Below are 17925 nucleotides of genomic sequence, written 5' to 3' on the forward strand. Positions count from 1 at the left end.
TCCTTTCGATCTGGGCGGCGGGCGGCTCCCCATTGGCTACCCGCCGGCGAGGCGAGGCGAGGGTGCTGTGTTTGAATCGCGGGAGGCGGGGGGCGGGCGGCGGCAGTAGCTGCCACGTTGCCGCCGGCGCAGCCCGGCCAGAAGGGGGAGAGGTTCGGCAAAGTCCGGAACCGCTCGGCAATGGCCGGAGGCGGCTGCTGAGGCGGGGAGCGGCTGCCGGCTCGCTCTGCCCCGTTCGGCGCAAAGGGGCATCGTGGGGTGGGCGCCGCCGGCTCAGCCGCCAGTGAGGGGAAGGGGCGCGATGCTGGCCGACAGCCTGGTGGAGGAGTTCGAAATCCGCGAGGATGAGCCCTGGTACGACCAGCAGGACCTGCAGCAAGGTGAGCCGGGGCGGCGGCGAGGGGCGTGTGAGGGACGGTGTGGAGCGATCGGGTGTGTGAGGGCAGGGGCCGCGTTGAGCGGGGCGGGTGAGGCAAGGGGCCGTGGGTGACCGCCGGGCGCGGGGTGTGTGAGGGCAGGGGCTGGGCGAGGAGGGCGGCATGCGAGGGAAGGGGCCGCGGCGGTGCGGGGCGCCGGGCGGGGCGGCTCGGGGGCCGGGGGTGACGGGGCGGCGGAGGGCGCGTCGGTCGTGCCGGGCTCGGAGCGTCGGAGCCCGAGATCACCGCACGGGCGCGCTTCCCGCCGCCGCCGAATCGCTGTCACCGGTAAGGACTGCGGCCGTCTTTGTCTGAGGGAAGGAGGTGCGGCAGCCGAGCTGATGGTGCCGGGGTCCCTCTCCGGCCGGAGGGAGGGAAGCGGCTCTCCGGAAAGTTGCACCTTGCACGGAACGTGGAGGTGCCCTGTTCAGGGCTGGTGCTGGAAGCACCGGGTCGGATGCGCTATTGCGCCCTGTTGAGCTCTTTGTAAGGGCTTCCAGTCGATGAAGTTGTAGTCGTAGCAATGCTCCATTAGTTGCAGGTTCCTTATTAGAAACTCTTTAGGTTTTCTTTTTAAAATATCAAATAACTCCGCTACGCCTCAGATATATACATGTATAGCTTCTGTACGTCATTCCATCAGTAGGTCTTGAAACACTACATGCAAGAGGTAAATGCTGTTCATTTCACAAATGAGAAAGGAGCCGTAGGAATACAAGTATAATTGCACTGAAAATCCTTTAACAGGCATGATACGGAAAGAATGTGCAATTTCCTTAAGAGCTTAGTGGCATTTATGACTGGTCTTTTCTTAAGTTACTTAGTTCTACTTTTTGTTCTTAATCCCGTTTGTTTTGAAAGGGGAGTTCAAAGCTGTGGCTTCCTGCAAACCTGCTCCAGTCTTACACGTTTTGCTTTTATGTTGAAATACATTAATTCTTGGGATTGGTGGGTGCTGCTGTATTGTAAACCATAGAGAAAGCTAAGCAGTATTCCCACTGAGATCAGGTATCTGACCACAGAAACTCTTTTTGAGACGGGCCAGGTCTCTCTAATTGTATGCTATAAAAAATAGCTGACTGGAAGCTGTATTTAGGTACTCTTCACCCAAAACAGATGTTTTCCTGGCACCAGGATACAAACAAATCAGTTGAAATAAGATCCTGAAACTACAGTATGCTGTCACAGGGAAGAGAGTGAAAAGTTTGAAGACATGATTCAGTAATGTTTTTACTGTGTCAGTGTTCATGGAATTGAAGACCTACAAAGAGACTTCACAATGTATAACAACTGACTTCTTGCCTTCTTGATGTTTCTCTACTTTCATCTTTTAATTAAAACGAACGAAATAATCACCAGTTGACTCTGCTGTCATCTTTTGAGAAACAGTATTCCATTCTAGAGGTTTAGTGCGTTTTGGGGGTTTGGTTAATGTACCCCCAAAATGTGGACACAGTCTTTCTGGGGATTCTCTCTTTTTCCTAAATGGAAGCAACGAATAGCCTTGCCAAAAGGAAAAGGAGGAAAATGTGATAGGCAAGTTGAAATGTAAAGAAGAAATTCTTTACAGGAATGTTTTTTAAGTGTTGTGCTGTACTTTATTTCTGGACTCTGAAGGATACTCCTCCTGCTGCTAAGGCTAAGACACACAGATGTGTGTAAACAGGGTAGTAAGTGCTTATCAAGGTCTCGTGAAACTCTTCACAACCCAAACAATCAGTGCATGTTTAAAAACTGATGAGTATGGTTATGAGAACCTAGGTTGTAAAACATCAGAAAGCACCCTGAAACAAGCTTGAAGTCCTTGTTAGTTGGTCTTTGAGACTTGAAATTAGGGTAGGGGTTTTGGAAAACCTTGACAGTCTTCCTATGTACCAAAGATTTTTGCCTTGACAGTGGAGATGGGCTTTTCTGGCATATTGCTAATGCATAAAATACTCATGGAATTCCTGTAAGGTTGGGAACAGACATCCTTCTGCAATGTTTTGCTGAAGTATGCTGACCTTTAAAGAAGAATTTTTTTATATGGACTGCTCTTTTTCATCTTGCTGTTACTCACTTTTACAGAACAGAGGGTATCCCAAATACAGAACAGGAATAGGAAACTAAGTAGAAAAATAAATAATTTTACAACTAAGTAAACTTACACTAGGCTTACTTTTACATCTTGCACAATTAGTGCCTGTTGCTGTTTAAAAGAATAGGCTAATTTTAGATTGAAAATTCTCTGAATAATTCTGTTAGGTGGGTTATGAAAAAGTAGAAGAGAAGGATTTTGTACTGTTTTTATCTTTTTTCAATGATGGTAATGCAGTCAGAAGAGATTGTGAAGTGCTGGTAAGTGAGGGCTTTTCAACATCACAGAAGACATCCTTGAAGTCTTCTTTTGGAGATTTCTGATGGAGCTGTTAAACACCAGTGCAACTAATCAGATTTACTAAAACCAAGATCTTTAGATCTGCACATACGCATTTTGCATTATTAAAAACCTTTCTGCTTCCGTCTTTATGGTGAAAAGGAGAAAGGCATGTCTGTCAGAATTTAGCTTTGCTTTACATAAATTTACAACAGAAAATGCAGTTTTGTTTCTAGTGTTCTACCATAACTCTCTCCAGAGAAATGTAAATTAATACTTTCCATTTTGTAGCTGGAAAACATACATGACACATCTCTCTTGTAAAATTTGCTCTTTATAGGGCTTCCAGGTACTTGACAACGTAGAAAAACAGATGCAAAAAAATTCTGAATTTTAGAAGAGATGAAATTATTTCAGTTCTTGCTTCCTCTAGAGTTAAGGTTTTATTGTATATTCCTGAGTGCTCCCACTTGTATTTTCCCCCTCAGAAACAAATTACCTTAATTATAAAAGTGTTTCTCCCATAGTAACCCATTTGTGCTTCTGCCAGTCTAACAAACAGAATGAGTGTGAAGTATGACATGAATTCCATTATTCACTTTGTATTCCAAGTACTGTGTGCTCTGTGCTATTTGATTAGTAGGTGAGGGGGCATTTAAGAATGAAGCTATAAACTCCTAAGTGTACTTAAACATGGAAACAAACTTTCACTTTGGGAAGGGAAATGATAGTAATTCCATTATGCATTATGTCTTTAACATAATCCTAAATCCTCACTAAAGCTCTTTTTCTACTCTATTAAAATAAAAGAATAGACTATTTAGTCTTTGCTTTGAATGATGCTGGTATTGTTTTAAAGATGGTGGCTCCTAGTAAAGATCTGTGCAGTAGAAGAACTTGTGAAGGAGGACTCCATTTTCTATAGGATAATGAATTCACTGAATTTGAAGACTACAGTATTCTGTAACGAGATAGAACAAACAGCTTGGTGTTTGACTGGGAGTTATTCTGTCCATGGGTAAACAATGTGCAATCTGTTTACCAAATGGGAAAAATTTAAGCAGGATGCCTTAAGGTTTCCTTATCCAAATACTTTAAATCCTGCTTTGTAATGAGTAATGCTGCAGTGAAAAAGCAATGTGAGGATAAACTCCTAAGTACAGACCAAAATGCCTTGTACCTTCTAATTGTGCATGTTTTAAAACTGAAGAACTCCCATACAGTGAGATTTTATTAAATAATTTTATGGCATTTAAGCTAAGAATCTGACCTTAAGGTAGGAAACAATGCATTGTGCCTGTAAAGAGTGTGTAAAGAATAGCACAGCTGTTGTTTTGCCAGAATTGGACTTCTACAACTTCATAGACAAATGTTTGTACTGACTTGTCCTTGTAAGTCTGGATTTGGTCTTGGCATATGTGTGGAGATGGAGAAATCATTTTGGACAGGCTGCCAACTGAAGGTTAGCACAAAACAATCTTGGAGCAGTATTGTATGTGTGACAGTTCCCAGCTGATAAGATAACTGAGAGGGAGCAGGAAAGAGCATAACAGGGTAAAAAAAGGGCATTGCAATCAAATGAAAATGGAATTAATGTGTTTGCTTCTCTGGCTATAACTACTGATGATGCAATACATGTCTCCTGTTTATTCATTTAAGGCTTCTTGATGTCATTCAAAGTATTTCTTGACTTTTCTTCTCTTTCTGATTAATGATACAAGTCCTATGTGAGAGCTAACAAGGTGGTATTGCATTCATGCAGGTCATGGGTCATGTGATGGGAAGGAGGTGGAAAATGAGATATTTCTAGAAATCTGTTGGATCCTTGACATGTAGTACTCTCCACAGAGTAACTACGATTTTAGAATTAATACCAAGATTTATTACTTTGTCACATTATGTTAGCTTTTAAATTACACTTGTCTTTCAACATAATAATACAGAATATCTAGCATTTCTGATGCTGTTGAGCAAATATCAGACTTCCCTCTAGAACAGAGCTGAGTGTTCAGATGACTTATTTCTTAATTTGCAACAGCTACAGTCACTGCACCCTGGAGGTGATTGAAGATGACTGAAGTGAAATTGAGATTAAATGCCTGAGAACAAATGACATTTAAAGTGATGTTTTGAAGCACATGAAACAGTTCTTGTCACCTGAGTTTATGAGCTTGAAAAGCAGAATAGCTGCAAGTCTCCATCAATTTTATGTCTTTTGATATTATTGTTTCACCATGAAAAGCATCTGAAACCTTCATTTAGCACTATGATCCTGAGTGACCTGAACTTGGTAGGGGAGTAATGGGGAGGAACAGTCAAGTCAATAAAGAGTTCATCAGCTTTGGCCTGGATCTGGACTGATGAGCATTTACAGGGTCTGCTGTGCTTATTCCTCTGAGTGCTGTACAGAGGGTGAAGCCCAAAAGACCTTGGGCAGAGCTGGTACAGACTGGGCACAGACTGGGAGGGGAACATGGCTGGGTGTGTCTGAAGGGCCACGGAGGAACTGAGGAAATTTCCTGACATAAAAGTGTCCCCGAGTGTCAGGGCTGACTTAGACTTGTATTAGTGATGTTCTACTTAGGTTTAAGCTAACTTCCATGTTGGGTACTGGAAATAACTCACAGCAGTTGTGACAGCAATAAGAAAATACCTCAAGTATTTGATAGCAGGCTTTAGAATTAGATTACATCATTGTTTCTCTCACTTACATGCAAACATGATTTCTTTGTTTAGATCTTCACCTTGCTGCTGAGCTTGGCAAGACACTACTGGACCGTAACACTGAACTAGAAGAATCCTTACAGCAAATGTATGCAACAAATCAAGAGCAATTGCAGGAGATAGAGGTAAAATATCTAAAGGATCCTTGTGTGAGAACATCTAGACCTGCAACATACAGTGTATAAGTGAAGATCTGAATTTCTTGAGATCTAATGGAAAATACTGACCAGTCTTTCACCACTTCTGCTATTTTGGGAATTTGAGAACTAGTATAGGTGGCTCATCCTTAGAACTGTTTCTGTGATTACCAGAAGCTTTGTGCCACTAAACATTTGATTTGGTTTGTTTAATGACAAATGACTGGTATTTTTTGGTTTTGTACAAAGATACTCCGGTTATTTTTATTGCTAAACTTTTCTGATCTTGCCAGGTAAAATAACTTTAAATTATATTGTGATAAAGACATTAATAATTAAAAATATTACATGAGAATTCATGATTGCAGCTTTGAAATTTAAATGCTGATAAGTGCAGAAGTGAGATTTAAGTAAAATCTGAAGATATGTACTTCCAGTAAACTGATCTATGATAAAGGGAGCTGAAGTCTATTTCAATGTAAAAGAAACCCTGCAATGACAAAAAAAACCCAGAAAAAAAACCCATTTAAGTAGTATCTAAACATAGGATATAGTGGATAAATTGCTCCGTATTTTCCAGGGAAAAAACCCAAAAACATAACCATCCTTTCAAAACCAGTCATCTTTAGGTAACAGAGTGGAAAAACCTGGCTATTTTTGGCAATTTCTCTTTTTTTTTTAATATTGCCTGTGTTCTTGCAGACCTAGCATTTGTCAGGATAATGAGATTTTTTTCAGCTATTAGATTGCAGTGCATGGTCTCTAATAATTAAATTATTAAATATTCAGGGCTTTGCTGACTGACAACATATTGAAAATGTAGTCAGCATTTCCATTTGGTTCTGGTGTGAATCACAGGGAACAAGCTTTGACTGGTATGTACCAGATTTTTACAAAATCTGAGTTCCTTTGTGCTAGCAGTACTGCAATTAGAGATGTGTATTTTGTACAGCTGCATTTTCAGACTGAAAATGCTCACTATTGTAGGGACAACAGGTAACTGAAAGAATCCTAACCTTAATAATTACAGAATTATAGGTGTCTTTAAATTAGTCAACACAAATGCAGCATTTTTAGTAAGTGAGGAGGAATTTCTGAGTGCAGGTTTGATTTGTGGGTGTGTTTTTAGAGGTTACTTTTGTTTTGTACCTTCTCTGTTGGCTCTTTCTTCTGTTATGTGCTAACTGTAATCTTTGTTATCCTGTTCATTCTGAGATACAGTGGTTGGAATGGCTGATGTTTATATTACTGCCACAGCATTAGAAGATGTATTTACTTCTGCAGAGACTGAAAATACCTCATTGCCATGAATACCTTTTATAAAAAGATCAATTCTTAAGGTGTAGAGAGGACAAACACTTCCAAGGTGCTATACAAACACTGTACACAAGGTACTTGTATGAACAACCCTATTTAAGAAAGTGTTTAGCAGAGTTACAACATACCTCTGAAATAACACACCAGAACTTGTGATAGGCAACTAACCTGGCTGATGGAGTGTAGCTACTTAATAAGCAGCTGTATTTTAACACTATCTAGAAATGTGGAAAATACATTATTGCTTGGCTACACTGATTTACAGAAACAGTGCAGTGCTGGTAAGAATGCAGTATCCTATTGGTTTAAGCCAGTTTACTTGTTTAAGCTGTTCTGGTGGTTCAGTGTTTGTAGAGGACATGAGAGAGCTGCAGCTCCAGAAGTGTCACCAGTGTCCTTCCAGCAGTGATCTATAGCTGGTGTGCTGCAGGGTCAAGTACATGTGCAGTCAGACAAACTCAGACATGACAGAATAATTTTTTCTCTCAATGTCTTGCTCTACCAAGACTTTGGCAATGCTACTTTTTGAAGGCTTTATCTGATACCCCTTCAATCTCTTTCCTCCTCTCCCTCAAGGAGAGTAGATGTGTGTTGGATTGTCCTGTTAGCTCCCTCCAAGAAGAGAGGAGAGTGGGAAAACAGTTTTTGTGATTCTTCTGATGTATAAATAGTGCCTGCACCTTTTCTTTGCCCAGCTTGTTGAGCCAAAGGCTGTATTTGTATCTGCTGTAGTAACATGCTGAGTTCCCAGTCCTATCTCCTGTCTCATTCTTTTCTCTTTCCCCAGTGCCATTTAAAAGTGTAATAGCAACACAAAACTTTTCTTCCTCCAAAGAAGTTTCTCTTGCACCTGGATTTCTGGCAGGAAAGGGAAAATGAACCCCTTGTTCAAATACCCAGAGAGACCCTCCAATTGAGGAACTGAATATATTGGCTTACTGGCACAAGGAATTGTTACAGGAATTCACTGAAACAAATGGGAATAAAATATGCAATGTATAAAGTAATGTATAAAAGTATGCAAGGTATAAAGCAGTTCAGTCTATTATTTTCCTACCAGCATTTCTGGCTCTTGTGGGATCACAGGATACCATGTTGCATAGGATACATGTGCAAATGGCATATTCAGTCTTATGCTTGATTTTTCCTAATTTTCAAGTGCTTGTTTCTGTAACCTACTTTGACCATTCAGCTGTTCCTGTAGCTACTCCTGAATTTCTGTACTAGGTGCAGTATATCCATGTAAATCTTTGGGACTCTTTTGCTATTAATTTGGATCTTATGGGTGGCAAAATCTAGAGCTGGCTGAGAAATCATTCTGAAATACAGCATTGCCTTTACTGGAAGAGAAGGGTCAAAGGCTGTGGTATGCTTAAGATTACATCTCATATATTAAATACTAACACACTGAACATTTTACAGCTTTGGGGCACTATATCTGACCTTTGTGCTGACACGTGTGCCACTAACTAATCACTGTAGATACAATAAAGGCTGCATGGAAACAGCAACTTTATTCCTGCCTGACTCTGTTCTCAGCCCTCACACCTTGGAAATCCTGACACTCTCCAGTTTTCATGTGCTAGAATGAAAGGTGCTGCTTTGTGTTAGGTGCTCCATTGCAGGGGACATAGATTAAACATGAACTTCTTAAGTATTTATTACATCATCTTTGGTGGTCTGGTTATACCAGGCCAACTGGACACCAGCCCTGAAGATACTGGAGATGGAAGGAGGAGGAAGTGATGCTTCACCCCTTCCATTCATCTCAAAGGTCGGCAAGAGCCCATTGTACTAAGTACCAACGTCTCTTCAGGCACCAAACCTTGGCTCCTGTGCTTAGCCACTCTTGTATTGCAGAAGAAAGTCTGAGGATCTCCAGCTCCTTCCTTCAGCTATAACCAATAGGGAAAGTTAATCTGAAATGGGTCACATTGAGATTCTACTGCTAATCTACGTTCTATTTTTGTGTAAATCCTCTGTCATGTGTGCACAGGCTACAAAAGGATCTAGCCAACAGCTATCATGTTGATCTTCTAGAAGTCTGTATGGAGCAGTTACTAGTCCTAGATTAACTTATTATCTGTTCTTAAATTGCCTAAAATGTAAACCCAACAATCTTTTAATGAGGTAAAAGGTTAAGTAGAATATTAGAAGTTTTGAGTATGTAACAGGCCTATGTAAAGAGAAGTAATTCTGCCTAGGAGTTTGCTGGATGTTCCTGCTTGAAGCTTAGTTTTAAGAAAGTAACTTGTAGGAATACAGAATATATTGTAAAATACAAATTCTATACAAGAACAAAATATTTCACATTTAGGGGGTTAGACTCAAACAGAAAAGACCTGTCTCATGTAAATGCTCATGTCCTGGGTGGGAGAATACAAGACACTTCTTTTAAGAGCTTTAGGTGATTGTGAACTGCTTAGACTAAGAATTCCAAGCTTTCTGACGTTATTCAAGAAACTAAATAGTGTGTGTAGTTAATTGTAAAATCCAAGAGGATTACATTGAGAATACTTCATGTGAGGTTTTACTTTTTAAAAAAGGCCATGAGACCTTTGTTTGGGGATTACAGTAACTGGAATAGTTCCCTGTGAGTAATTAAAGATTTGAATTCAATAACTTAGACTGCCTAACACATACTAGCCACATACTATCTTAAGAGTGACCGCATCCTAAATTCTGCCATGCTGAACCTAATGCTGCTTCAGACTGGAATAACTTGGGTCAGCTGAAAATATGTTTAATTATGGATGGTGCTACCCAGCATTTCACTTCTAATGTTGAGAAAATTGTTGGGTCAACGCAGATAAGAAACTTCTGTTGGAGCAGACTGCAACCTTTAGCACATGGGGGACAGGTAAGGGCTGTGTTGGAGCCTGAAGGCTCTATCAGTGCTGACTGCAGCACAGCCCCATGCAGCAGGCTTGGGCACAGATAAAGACAGCTGGCACCATCCAACCCAGCTCCTCCAGGTAAGGGCTGCTCCACGAGCCTGGGGTGGCCTCCATAACAAAGGCAAGCTGCCTATGTACTGATAGCATCTCTTCAGCTTACCAAAGCAAACACAGCAATTTATATTTGGAAAACTCAGGAGTTTCTCTCTGAATGTGAGCAGAAATGCAGCATAGGAGCTGTGGCTCGTGTTTCAAGAGTAAACAGTAACAGCAGAACTGTCTTGCAGTACCTCACAAAGCAAGTGGAGCTCTTGCGGCAGATGAATGACCAGCATGCCAAAGTCTATGAACAGCTGGATGTGACAGCAAGAGAACTGGAAGACACTAATCAAAAACTGGTTGCAGAGAGTAGAGCTTCACAACAAAAGATAATAAGGTAAAACATTTCTAGAGATTCCCTCCCCCCAGCTGTTAATATCAATAAGAGCAGTCCAGGTGTATTTGTGCAGTTACTGGGTGTCTGTCTCTGCCTAGTGGTGTTCTACAATACTGGCAAATTGAAAGGTTAGGTTTATTTAAAGGTCTTTTCACCTTTTAGCTTGACAGAGACTATTGAAAGTCTACAAACACACATAGATGACCTGCAGCGACAAGTAGAAGAACTGAAGAAGCCTGGACGAGGCCGGATGAGCCAGGAGAGATCTGAGCAGCCAAGATCAATGCACAGTTTCTCATGCTTGAAGGAGCTCTACGACCTCCGCCAGTAAGACTTTTTACCTTACGTAGTAAAGAACACTAAACTATTTTAAGCAAAACTTTAAAACCTAAGACACAAGCTGGAAAAAAAAATTACCTGATATTCACAACTAGAAAAGTAACTCTGCTATATGGTGCTGTCATTACTTCTGGCCTGCTTCTAGACCACACCAGTATTGCTGCTCCGCTTTGTCCCCACATCAAATGGTAGCCTAGAAAGCTTACAACAAGTTGCACCCCAGTGTTTTCAGGCAGATAAAAGCAAACACACAGATAATCTGTAAAACAAACTCACTAAATGCAAAATATTTCCTGTAACTTACTCTTTCCTTGGATGTCCATGGATATTTCCTTAGCTTTTTTGAGCTGAAGCTGATGAAAATGACACCTAAACTGGGAAAATGGTACCTGGGCCACTGGGCTGCCTTTTAAATGTAGAGCTATTTGACCCAGCTGAACTGCATTAATGGGGCCATCGGGACAATCACCTGGTAAAACCTCAGACTAACTGCAAGCCTAGAGAGCAATTTTGTAAAGAAAGCATCTCTACAGACAGAACAGGCTCTTGTGTCTACATAGAGGTACTCTATATAATCATAAATTATATAGAGTATATATAGAATAGAGTATATATAGAATAAATCGTAAATCCAAAAGAAGTTATTTCTTGACAATTCAAAAGGTAACTGAATCCTTCAAGCTGCCAAAGGCTTGTGAAAATACCAGCCTCCAGCATTGCTTTGTCAATTATGAAGCTTGTTTCTACATCAATAATGACAAAAGTTACAAGAGTGGAGTGCTGTAGGAAAAATTAGTGTTAGAAAGTACTGCGTGGTACAGGGAGGCAATGTGTATTTAAACTTAAATTATAATTTAAATTTACATTATTCAATCAGCTTGTCTGTAACATGAAACTGTTAACAAGCTGCCATTCTGCCTAAGCTGTGAGCTTGGTTCGATGGCATGTAAGTCCTTACAGACTCTGCTCTGATTACTAAATTGACTGATTGGTTAGTGCAATGGCCCCTGTTAGTGCTCTGAAGTGTGTTAGCACACAGTTTAAATATGTCATTAGTTACCCAGGACAGAAAAGCTTTAGGTGTGGTCAGCTGTACTTCCTATCTTTGATAATCCTTATTTTGTTTCTGCAGGTATTTCGTTTATGATCACGTCTTTGCAGAAAAGATTACTTCGATGGATAGTCAGCTAAGTCCTCTAGAAGAAGAAAATGAGAAGTTGAAGAAGGCAGTGACAGTTCTGCAAGCCCAGCTGAACGTAGAGAAAGAGAAGAGGGTAACCATGGAAGAGGAATACAGTCTCATGGTGAAAGAGAACTGTGAGCTGGAGCGGAGGCTGGTCGATACAGACTTGTATCGGGCTCGGGCAGAGGAGCTGGAAGCAGAAGTAGCTGAAATGCGACAGATCCTTCAGTCTGAAAACACGCTCCACAATGCAGAGAAATTGGTGCCAGAATCCTTTTTCATTTCATTCAGGGAATCTCTGGACAGGGAGCTTGGTCAGAGCCTGGCAGATGATGGACTTGTGACAGTATCGGAGCTTGAGAAGAAGGCACTAAAACGGAGCAGCAGCGAGAGCCTCCTGAGCAGCGCGGCCGGGGCAGACATCCTCAGGGGCCATGAAGAAACCTGCATCAGGAGAGCTGAGGCTGTGAAGCAGCGAGGGATCTCTGTACTCAATGAAGTTGATGCTCAGTACAATGCTCTGAAAGTGAAGTATGAGGAACTTTTGAAGAAGTGTCAAATGGATGAAGATTCTTTGAAACACAAGGCTGTACAAACACTGAAGCAGTATTCCAAAGACCTAAACGTGGGGAACACCCAGTATGATCTTGCAGCTAGCAGTCAAGAATTCACGATTGCTGAGCTAAGTGACTCTTCCACAAATGCTCCCCCTGAATACAAAGCACTATTCAAGGAGATTTTTAGCTGTATCAGAAAAACAAAAGAAGAAATAGATGAACACAGAGCAAAGTACAAGACTCTCTCCTCTCAGCCGTAACCTTATCTGTTAGTCAAGAAAGCACTTCATATGAATGTCAGAAGACCCCTTAAACTGATGAGTTTCTTAAGCACTAAAAATGAATGTTTTGGATAGGCTGGTAGCCCTGTAGTTAACAAGCTAGTTAGTTATCAGCTAGATTCCCTGTTCCTGTGTAGCAGTAGATTTAATGTTTAGCACTGTCACACAAACCAGTGGTTGTAAAGCAGACAAACATCATAGCTTTATGCCACACTACTACTTCATATTACACTTCATCTCTGGCCAGAGCAGTGACTGGCACTTGTTTCTTTAGTCCACTTCAGAAATAACAGAGCTGAGATCTCTGAATGTCTCACAAGAACCAGACTCAAGCTCTCTTTGGGTTCACAGGGATGATCTAGCCCTGTGACTACACTGATGGAGAAAATGAACAAAAGCAAAGCCCCAGCCAGTCCCAGGGGCAGCAACTCCTCAGCTCCAGGAGGGGAGCAGTCCAGCTGATCTTGCTTTGGCAGGGTGGTGGAAAGCTGTGCTTGCTTTAAGCTACTACCACGTTTTCACAATCACTAGGCTCTCCCACAGATTAGTATAAATGTCTTTCTACTAAGAAAGGATTTGATGTAAAGTTTGTGTGGCTTTTTAGATACGGTTTCCTTTGTAGGGCACTTTGTCTTAAGGCAAGATACTGTGAATTGACTCTATGTGTTACTTGGGACCTACGGTTCTCTGGTGGAATGTCTGCAAAGTACATTTTTATGTGTATTTGGTGAGTTAGAGAGTTGTTATTTAGCTATTTAACTTTAGAAGTAGCATTGACATAGTGGAGTAGTTTTTAATGTTGCATATCACAAACTAAGTGCTTGGGGAGACAGGCCAGGTAAAACCTTACATTGTTTTGTCTCTTGCTTCCAGTGTTGGCCTCTCTTAATCTATTCTATGCTGCCTGGGGGCTGCCAGCACAAATTCTACTGAAAATGGGACCATACTCTTGTTCTCCCTCTCCTTTTCCATTCCCTAATAGTAATACTTATACAATACTTAGTTTCTGAAAAACAATGAACATGGAAAAGGTTGTTCTTCAGAACATAGAGAAATTAGGAGGAAGGAAGAAAGGCACAATGAAAGGTGACATCCTTCTCCTTGTAAAGGGTCTCTTAGCTTAATGTGGCCAGCAGTTTTTGGGAAGCAGCTCCCTGCTGACTTGCTGCAAGGTACCAAACCCTTGACCCAGAATGTTGACAGTTTCTCACCTTTAGTCCAGCTGCTGCTGCTGCAGCTCTGCTGCCTTACACTGTTCTCTGTTCTGCTCATCCTTCAGGTGCAGTATTAACACTTCATGTTGTGGGAGTTTCTCTAAAACATGTATTGCAGTCTGAAAATTATTTAAAAATGGGAATCTGAATCTTCTGAATATTTTTCTAAGCAAATAAATAATCCAGTCAAGCTGCATGTGTAAGTAGTAATTATATCCATCTGTGCCAATCAGGAAACTGAACTTGGTTCAGCTGGCACCTGCATTATCTAGTCCTGCCACCTTTCCTACAGAGCTCAGATGGAGTTCCCACAAAATTTGTATTTTAGAAGAGTTATGCTACATGGAAAAGAACAGACCTGTCTAGGACAGAAATCCAGATGGAAGTAAGTAGTTGTTCCTCATTGTTGTGGTTTTTGTCAATGCTGTTCAAAAACAAGCCAAGGGTGGGGAAAGCAGAAAAGCTGCTCTGCCATGAGGTTTCTGTCATGTCACTGTGTCCCTGCCACCTGCACCTGTCTCACCCCAGTTCAGAGACTGGAAACCAGCACCCTGAGAAAGACACAAAGTGATTCACTGCCAGTGTTCCTCACCACTCTAGGGATGGAGCAAACCACACCTGCTGGGCAGAAGCAGTTCCAGTGTGAGCAAGTGTGCCCGGGTGTGCAAGAGTGTGGGCGAGTGTGCCCATGAACTGCTGTAGGTATGGGGACAATATTCTTAGCCAATCTTATCTGGATTAACTATTTTAATCTTCTTATTTTGGTCAACAACTCAACTCAGCTTTTTCTGAGCATAAGTAGAGGAAATCAATGGAATCCCCTTTAGCTTCCCATGTGCTGGGAGCTGCAGCAGAGAGCAGGAGCAGCAATGCCCACAGCAGATCCTCCTGCTGGTGCTGCAGGTGAGGCCAGTTCAGGATAAGCCACCAGGGCTGGGTCCCTGTCCCTGCTTGCTGGGCTCCCCAGGGAGCTCAGGGACTGCACTCACTTGGCTCTCTGCCTCCATCCTTCCTCCCCAAGCCTTCAGGATGTAAAAGGAGCAGGTGCAGCTTCTATTTCTTCTTGGACAAATACAAGGCGGGGTAGAATTGACCTTTGAGATAAAATTTTATTTAAAAATTACACAAAATAGAGGTTTTACATGGTTGCCGTGTGGTAACTACAGATGGATGCCTTCCAAAGGGTGCCCTCAGTTACTTACCTTGCTCTGTCACATACAGTAATGCACAAGGTCCCTCAAATGATCCCCACACCAGTAGAAGAAATCCAGTAGCTGTTCCCCATGTCTCAGATGTAGGTACTTCTCCAAATAACTCATTTCACAGACAACAGGTGAGAACAATGGTTATGTAGTACAGAGTTCACAGACAGTGATTTTGTTCCCCCCTCCCAGGCCTGACATTCCCATGAACACGACCACCTGCTCTCTATGAAGAGGGCTGCAAGGGCTATGACAATGCTCACACTAAAGTATGAGCATCCAGGGATTTAACAAAAACTGGGATGTTTGTAAACAAATTTAATTTATTGGCATTACTTACAAAATAAAGTTTTAGACCATGATTTTCCATCATGTCTGTGTCACTATATGGTTTTATTTTGTCATAACGAAACAGAAGGAGAATTGCAATACATTAGAAATCCCAGATTAATCAAGCTGCACACAGGGTCCCACGGTGCCTTCGCGGCGCCTGCGCGCCTCGGAGGCCATGCAAACTCTGAGTCTTGGGCTGGCAGGGGCTGCCCGCGGGCCCCAGGGCAGCCCAGATCCCGCCCTGGCTGCCGAGGCCGCGGCATTGCTCCGCCTGTGCCACCCCCGCTGGGGCTCCTCCTGTGTCCCCGAGGTCACCCGACACCTCTGCCCCGCTGTCAGGACTGCACCGTCCCCTTTAGATACCACATTCCTCCGTAGCTCACACAGCAGTCCTGGGGAGAGGGGAAAGGAAGGCTCTGTTAGGCGGCTCAGCCCTTGGGAGGGGCTGCGGGGTGCTGGAGGCACCATCCCTGGAGGTGTGTAAGGGGTGTGTGCATCTGCGGCTGGGTGATGTCTCCTGGTTACTGTGCTGCTGCTTCATTCATGGTTGGACTGGATGATCTCAAAGGTCTCTTCCAACCTTGAAGATTCTATGATTCTAAAGTCCATAAAGCCTTGGGAATGACTGGCTGGCTCTGGGACAATAATCATGCCCTTCTCCAGTGCACAGAGAGAGTGTGACCCCAGGGCACAGGGTGTTCCCACCCCGAAGGACAGAGGGCTCCAATGGAGGAGACACACGGGGGGAAGGCCGAGAGCCACAGAGGGACAAATGATGCCAAGGCAGTGAGGAACAGCAGTGGCTCCTGGGGGAGAACCTGGGGCTCGTGCAGAAGCCGGCTGAGGGAGGGAAGGATATGAGAGGGCTGGAGGAGCAGGGCAGAGAGGGGTAAAGAGGGGAAAAAAGAGGCTGAGGGGAGCAGCAGGACAGAGCAGGAGAGTGAGGGCAGTCACTGGATATGAAGCCTTTTAAGAAACCCTTTCTATGATAATGAAGTGTCAAACCTCAGCCCTGCTGTGACCACATGTGTGCCTCAGCAAAGGAGCACAGGAATTGGGTTGTCTTGGGGCTCATTTCCTTGTTTCTATTAGGTGAGCACAAAGTCTCTGGAGTTCTGAGCTAACAGCTTCCCTTTCTTTTCCTCCAACCTCCCTCTAAGGTAATTCAACACAGGCTCAAGTACTACTGCAGAACTGAGGCTGTGGAGCTTAAATGTATCTTTGTTTCTGAAGTCTTGGGGCTTGTCCTTAACAAAAACAAACCCTGAGGTTAGAAAGAGGGTTTGCAGACTGATCTATAAATACAAAAAATACAAACCCTGTCAGTCTGTTCCTCTGTGTATAAAAATGAGCACAGGCAGATGGGGAAATAGGAGTCAACAAAACCAATTTCACTTCAAGTGGAATCCAATCTCTTGTGGCTTAAAGAAGCCAGAGAATCTTCCCATTTCATTAAATCACACTTCTAAATTTTATTTCAGAAACAAAGGTAATTTCCCCTAGTCCTGTGACAAATGTATTCAAGACAATAAAGCCTGCCACAACACAAGGCTGGTCACCCACTGACTGACATAAAAACAGTGCCTGATGACTTAGGGGAAAGTATTTTTTCTAGAAATAGGTTATCTGTAGCAACAGCATCATGAAAAACTAATGCCAGTACATTGTCTAGATGTTCCAGGAGGGCTGATACTTGAGCTCATGTAGTTGCTGACAAATGCCCCAGCACAGGGAGCCAAAGGAAATATTGTCTAGCAGGCAGAAATGTCTGAGCTTATTTTACTGCTAAGACGACCAGGTTCTTTCAAGCAAGACCAGTTTGCTTATTATCACAGCAACAGATCTGTAGTTCTTCAAAGATGCTATTATTCATTTGCAGATCACAATGTAATAAAGTACTTAAGCACTTTTCTTATTGAAGTGGGTGACAGTGAGCAAAGGCCCAGCCACAATGATTAAAGTCTTACATTAGTTGGCAACTTTCTGCTTGGCCATCCTGCATCTCTTTTAAAGTCATGGCCTGTGTGGTCTGTACTTTATACCTTAAATTTCTTGAGCAAGTAAATGGTGCATCTTCAAAGAGAGATGAAAGGATTTAAATAAACATTTACAATGAGATGTGTTAACTACTACTCTGCCTGCTGGTTTTGGCCAGGGTTTTGCTCTGTGCAAAGCTGCACATTCTGCTAGAGAATAAAATCCACTTCCTTCTGAACATGTGGCACTCGTGCTCTTCAGCACTAACCAGCAGCAGTTGGTAACTCAGAGCACTGGGGAGAGCCCTCCCACCTCCTTAATGTTTAATTCTGCATTATTTAAAAAGAACTCAAGTATCACATTTACTACCCTCTATTCTCTGCTGCTTCAAGAGAATAGAGAGATTTGTTGCAATAATACAAAATAATGTGTGAGCCACTGCTCCTTGGAGGGAAAGAAGACGGAGTGAGACAAGTGCATTTTTAAGAAAACAAGCTGAAACATAGGCTTTGTCCATATTCCAACAACAACTGTTCTATCATCCTTATCCTTTGTC

The 17925-nt window shown here is 42.5% G+C and overlaps 2 protein-coding genes across 2 annotated transcripts in view; one reads left to right on the forward strand and one right to left on the reverse strand.

The window, feature by feature from the left end:
* Positions 1-133: 133 nt before the first annotated feature.
* On the forward strand, positions 134-15425 carry CDR2 (cerebellar degeneration related protein 2). The gene is made up of 5 exons (XM_030957999.1): positions 134-380; positions 5509-5621; positions 10135-10283; positions 10446-10610; positions 11755-15425. The coding sequence occupies exons 1-5, from the start codon at positions 302-304 to the stop codon at positions 12620-12622; spliced, it is 1374 nt and encodes a 457-aa protein (XP_030813859.1). The 5' UTR covers positions 134-301; the 3' UTR covers positions 12623-15425.
* The window catches only part of POLR3E (RNA polymerase III subunit E), a 28458-nt gene continuing 25479 nt past the window's right edge, over positions 14947-17925 (reverse strand). Inside the window, exon 21 of the mRNA XM_030957997.1 lies at positions 14947-15784. Coding sequence (XP_030813857.1) covers positions 15728-15784 — 57 coding nt within the window. The 3' untranslated portion in view covers positions 14947-15727. The remainder of the gene's footprint in view (positions 15785-17925) is intronic.

This window comes from Camarhynchus parvulus, chromosome 14 (assembly GCF_901933205.1).
Source record: "Camarhynchus parvulus chromosome 14, STF_HiC, whole genome shotgun sequence".
Taxonomy (NCBI): domain Eukaryota; kingdom Metazoa; phylum Chordata; class Aves; order Passeriformes; family Thraupidae; genus Camarhynchus; species Camarhynchus parvulus.

Bases quoted from the DNA above. Each gene is read 5' to 3' on its own strand.
- CDR2 (XM_030957999.1), top strand. From the start codon at position 302: ATGCTGGCCGACAGCCTGGTGGAGGAGTTCGAAATCCGCGAGGATGAG. The intron at 5,622-10,134 runs GTAAAATATCTA...ACTGTCTTGCAG, and splicing joins AGCAATTGCAGGAGATAGAG to TACCTCACAAAGCAAGTGGA. The intron at 10,611-11,754 runs GTAAGACTTTTT...TTGTTTCTGCAG, and splicing joins GAGCTCTACGACCTCCGCCA to GTATTTCGTTTATGATCACG.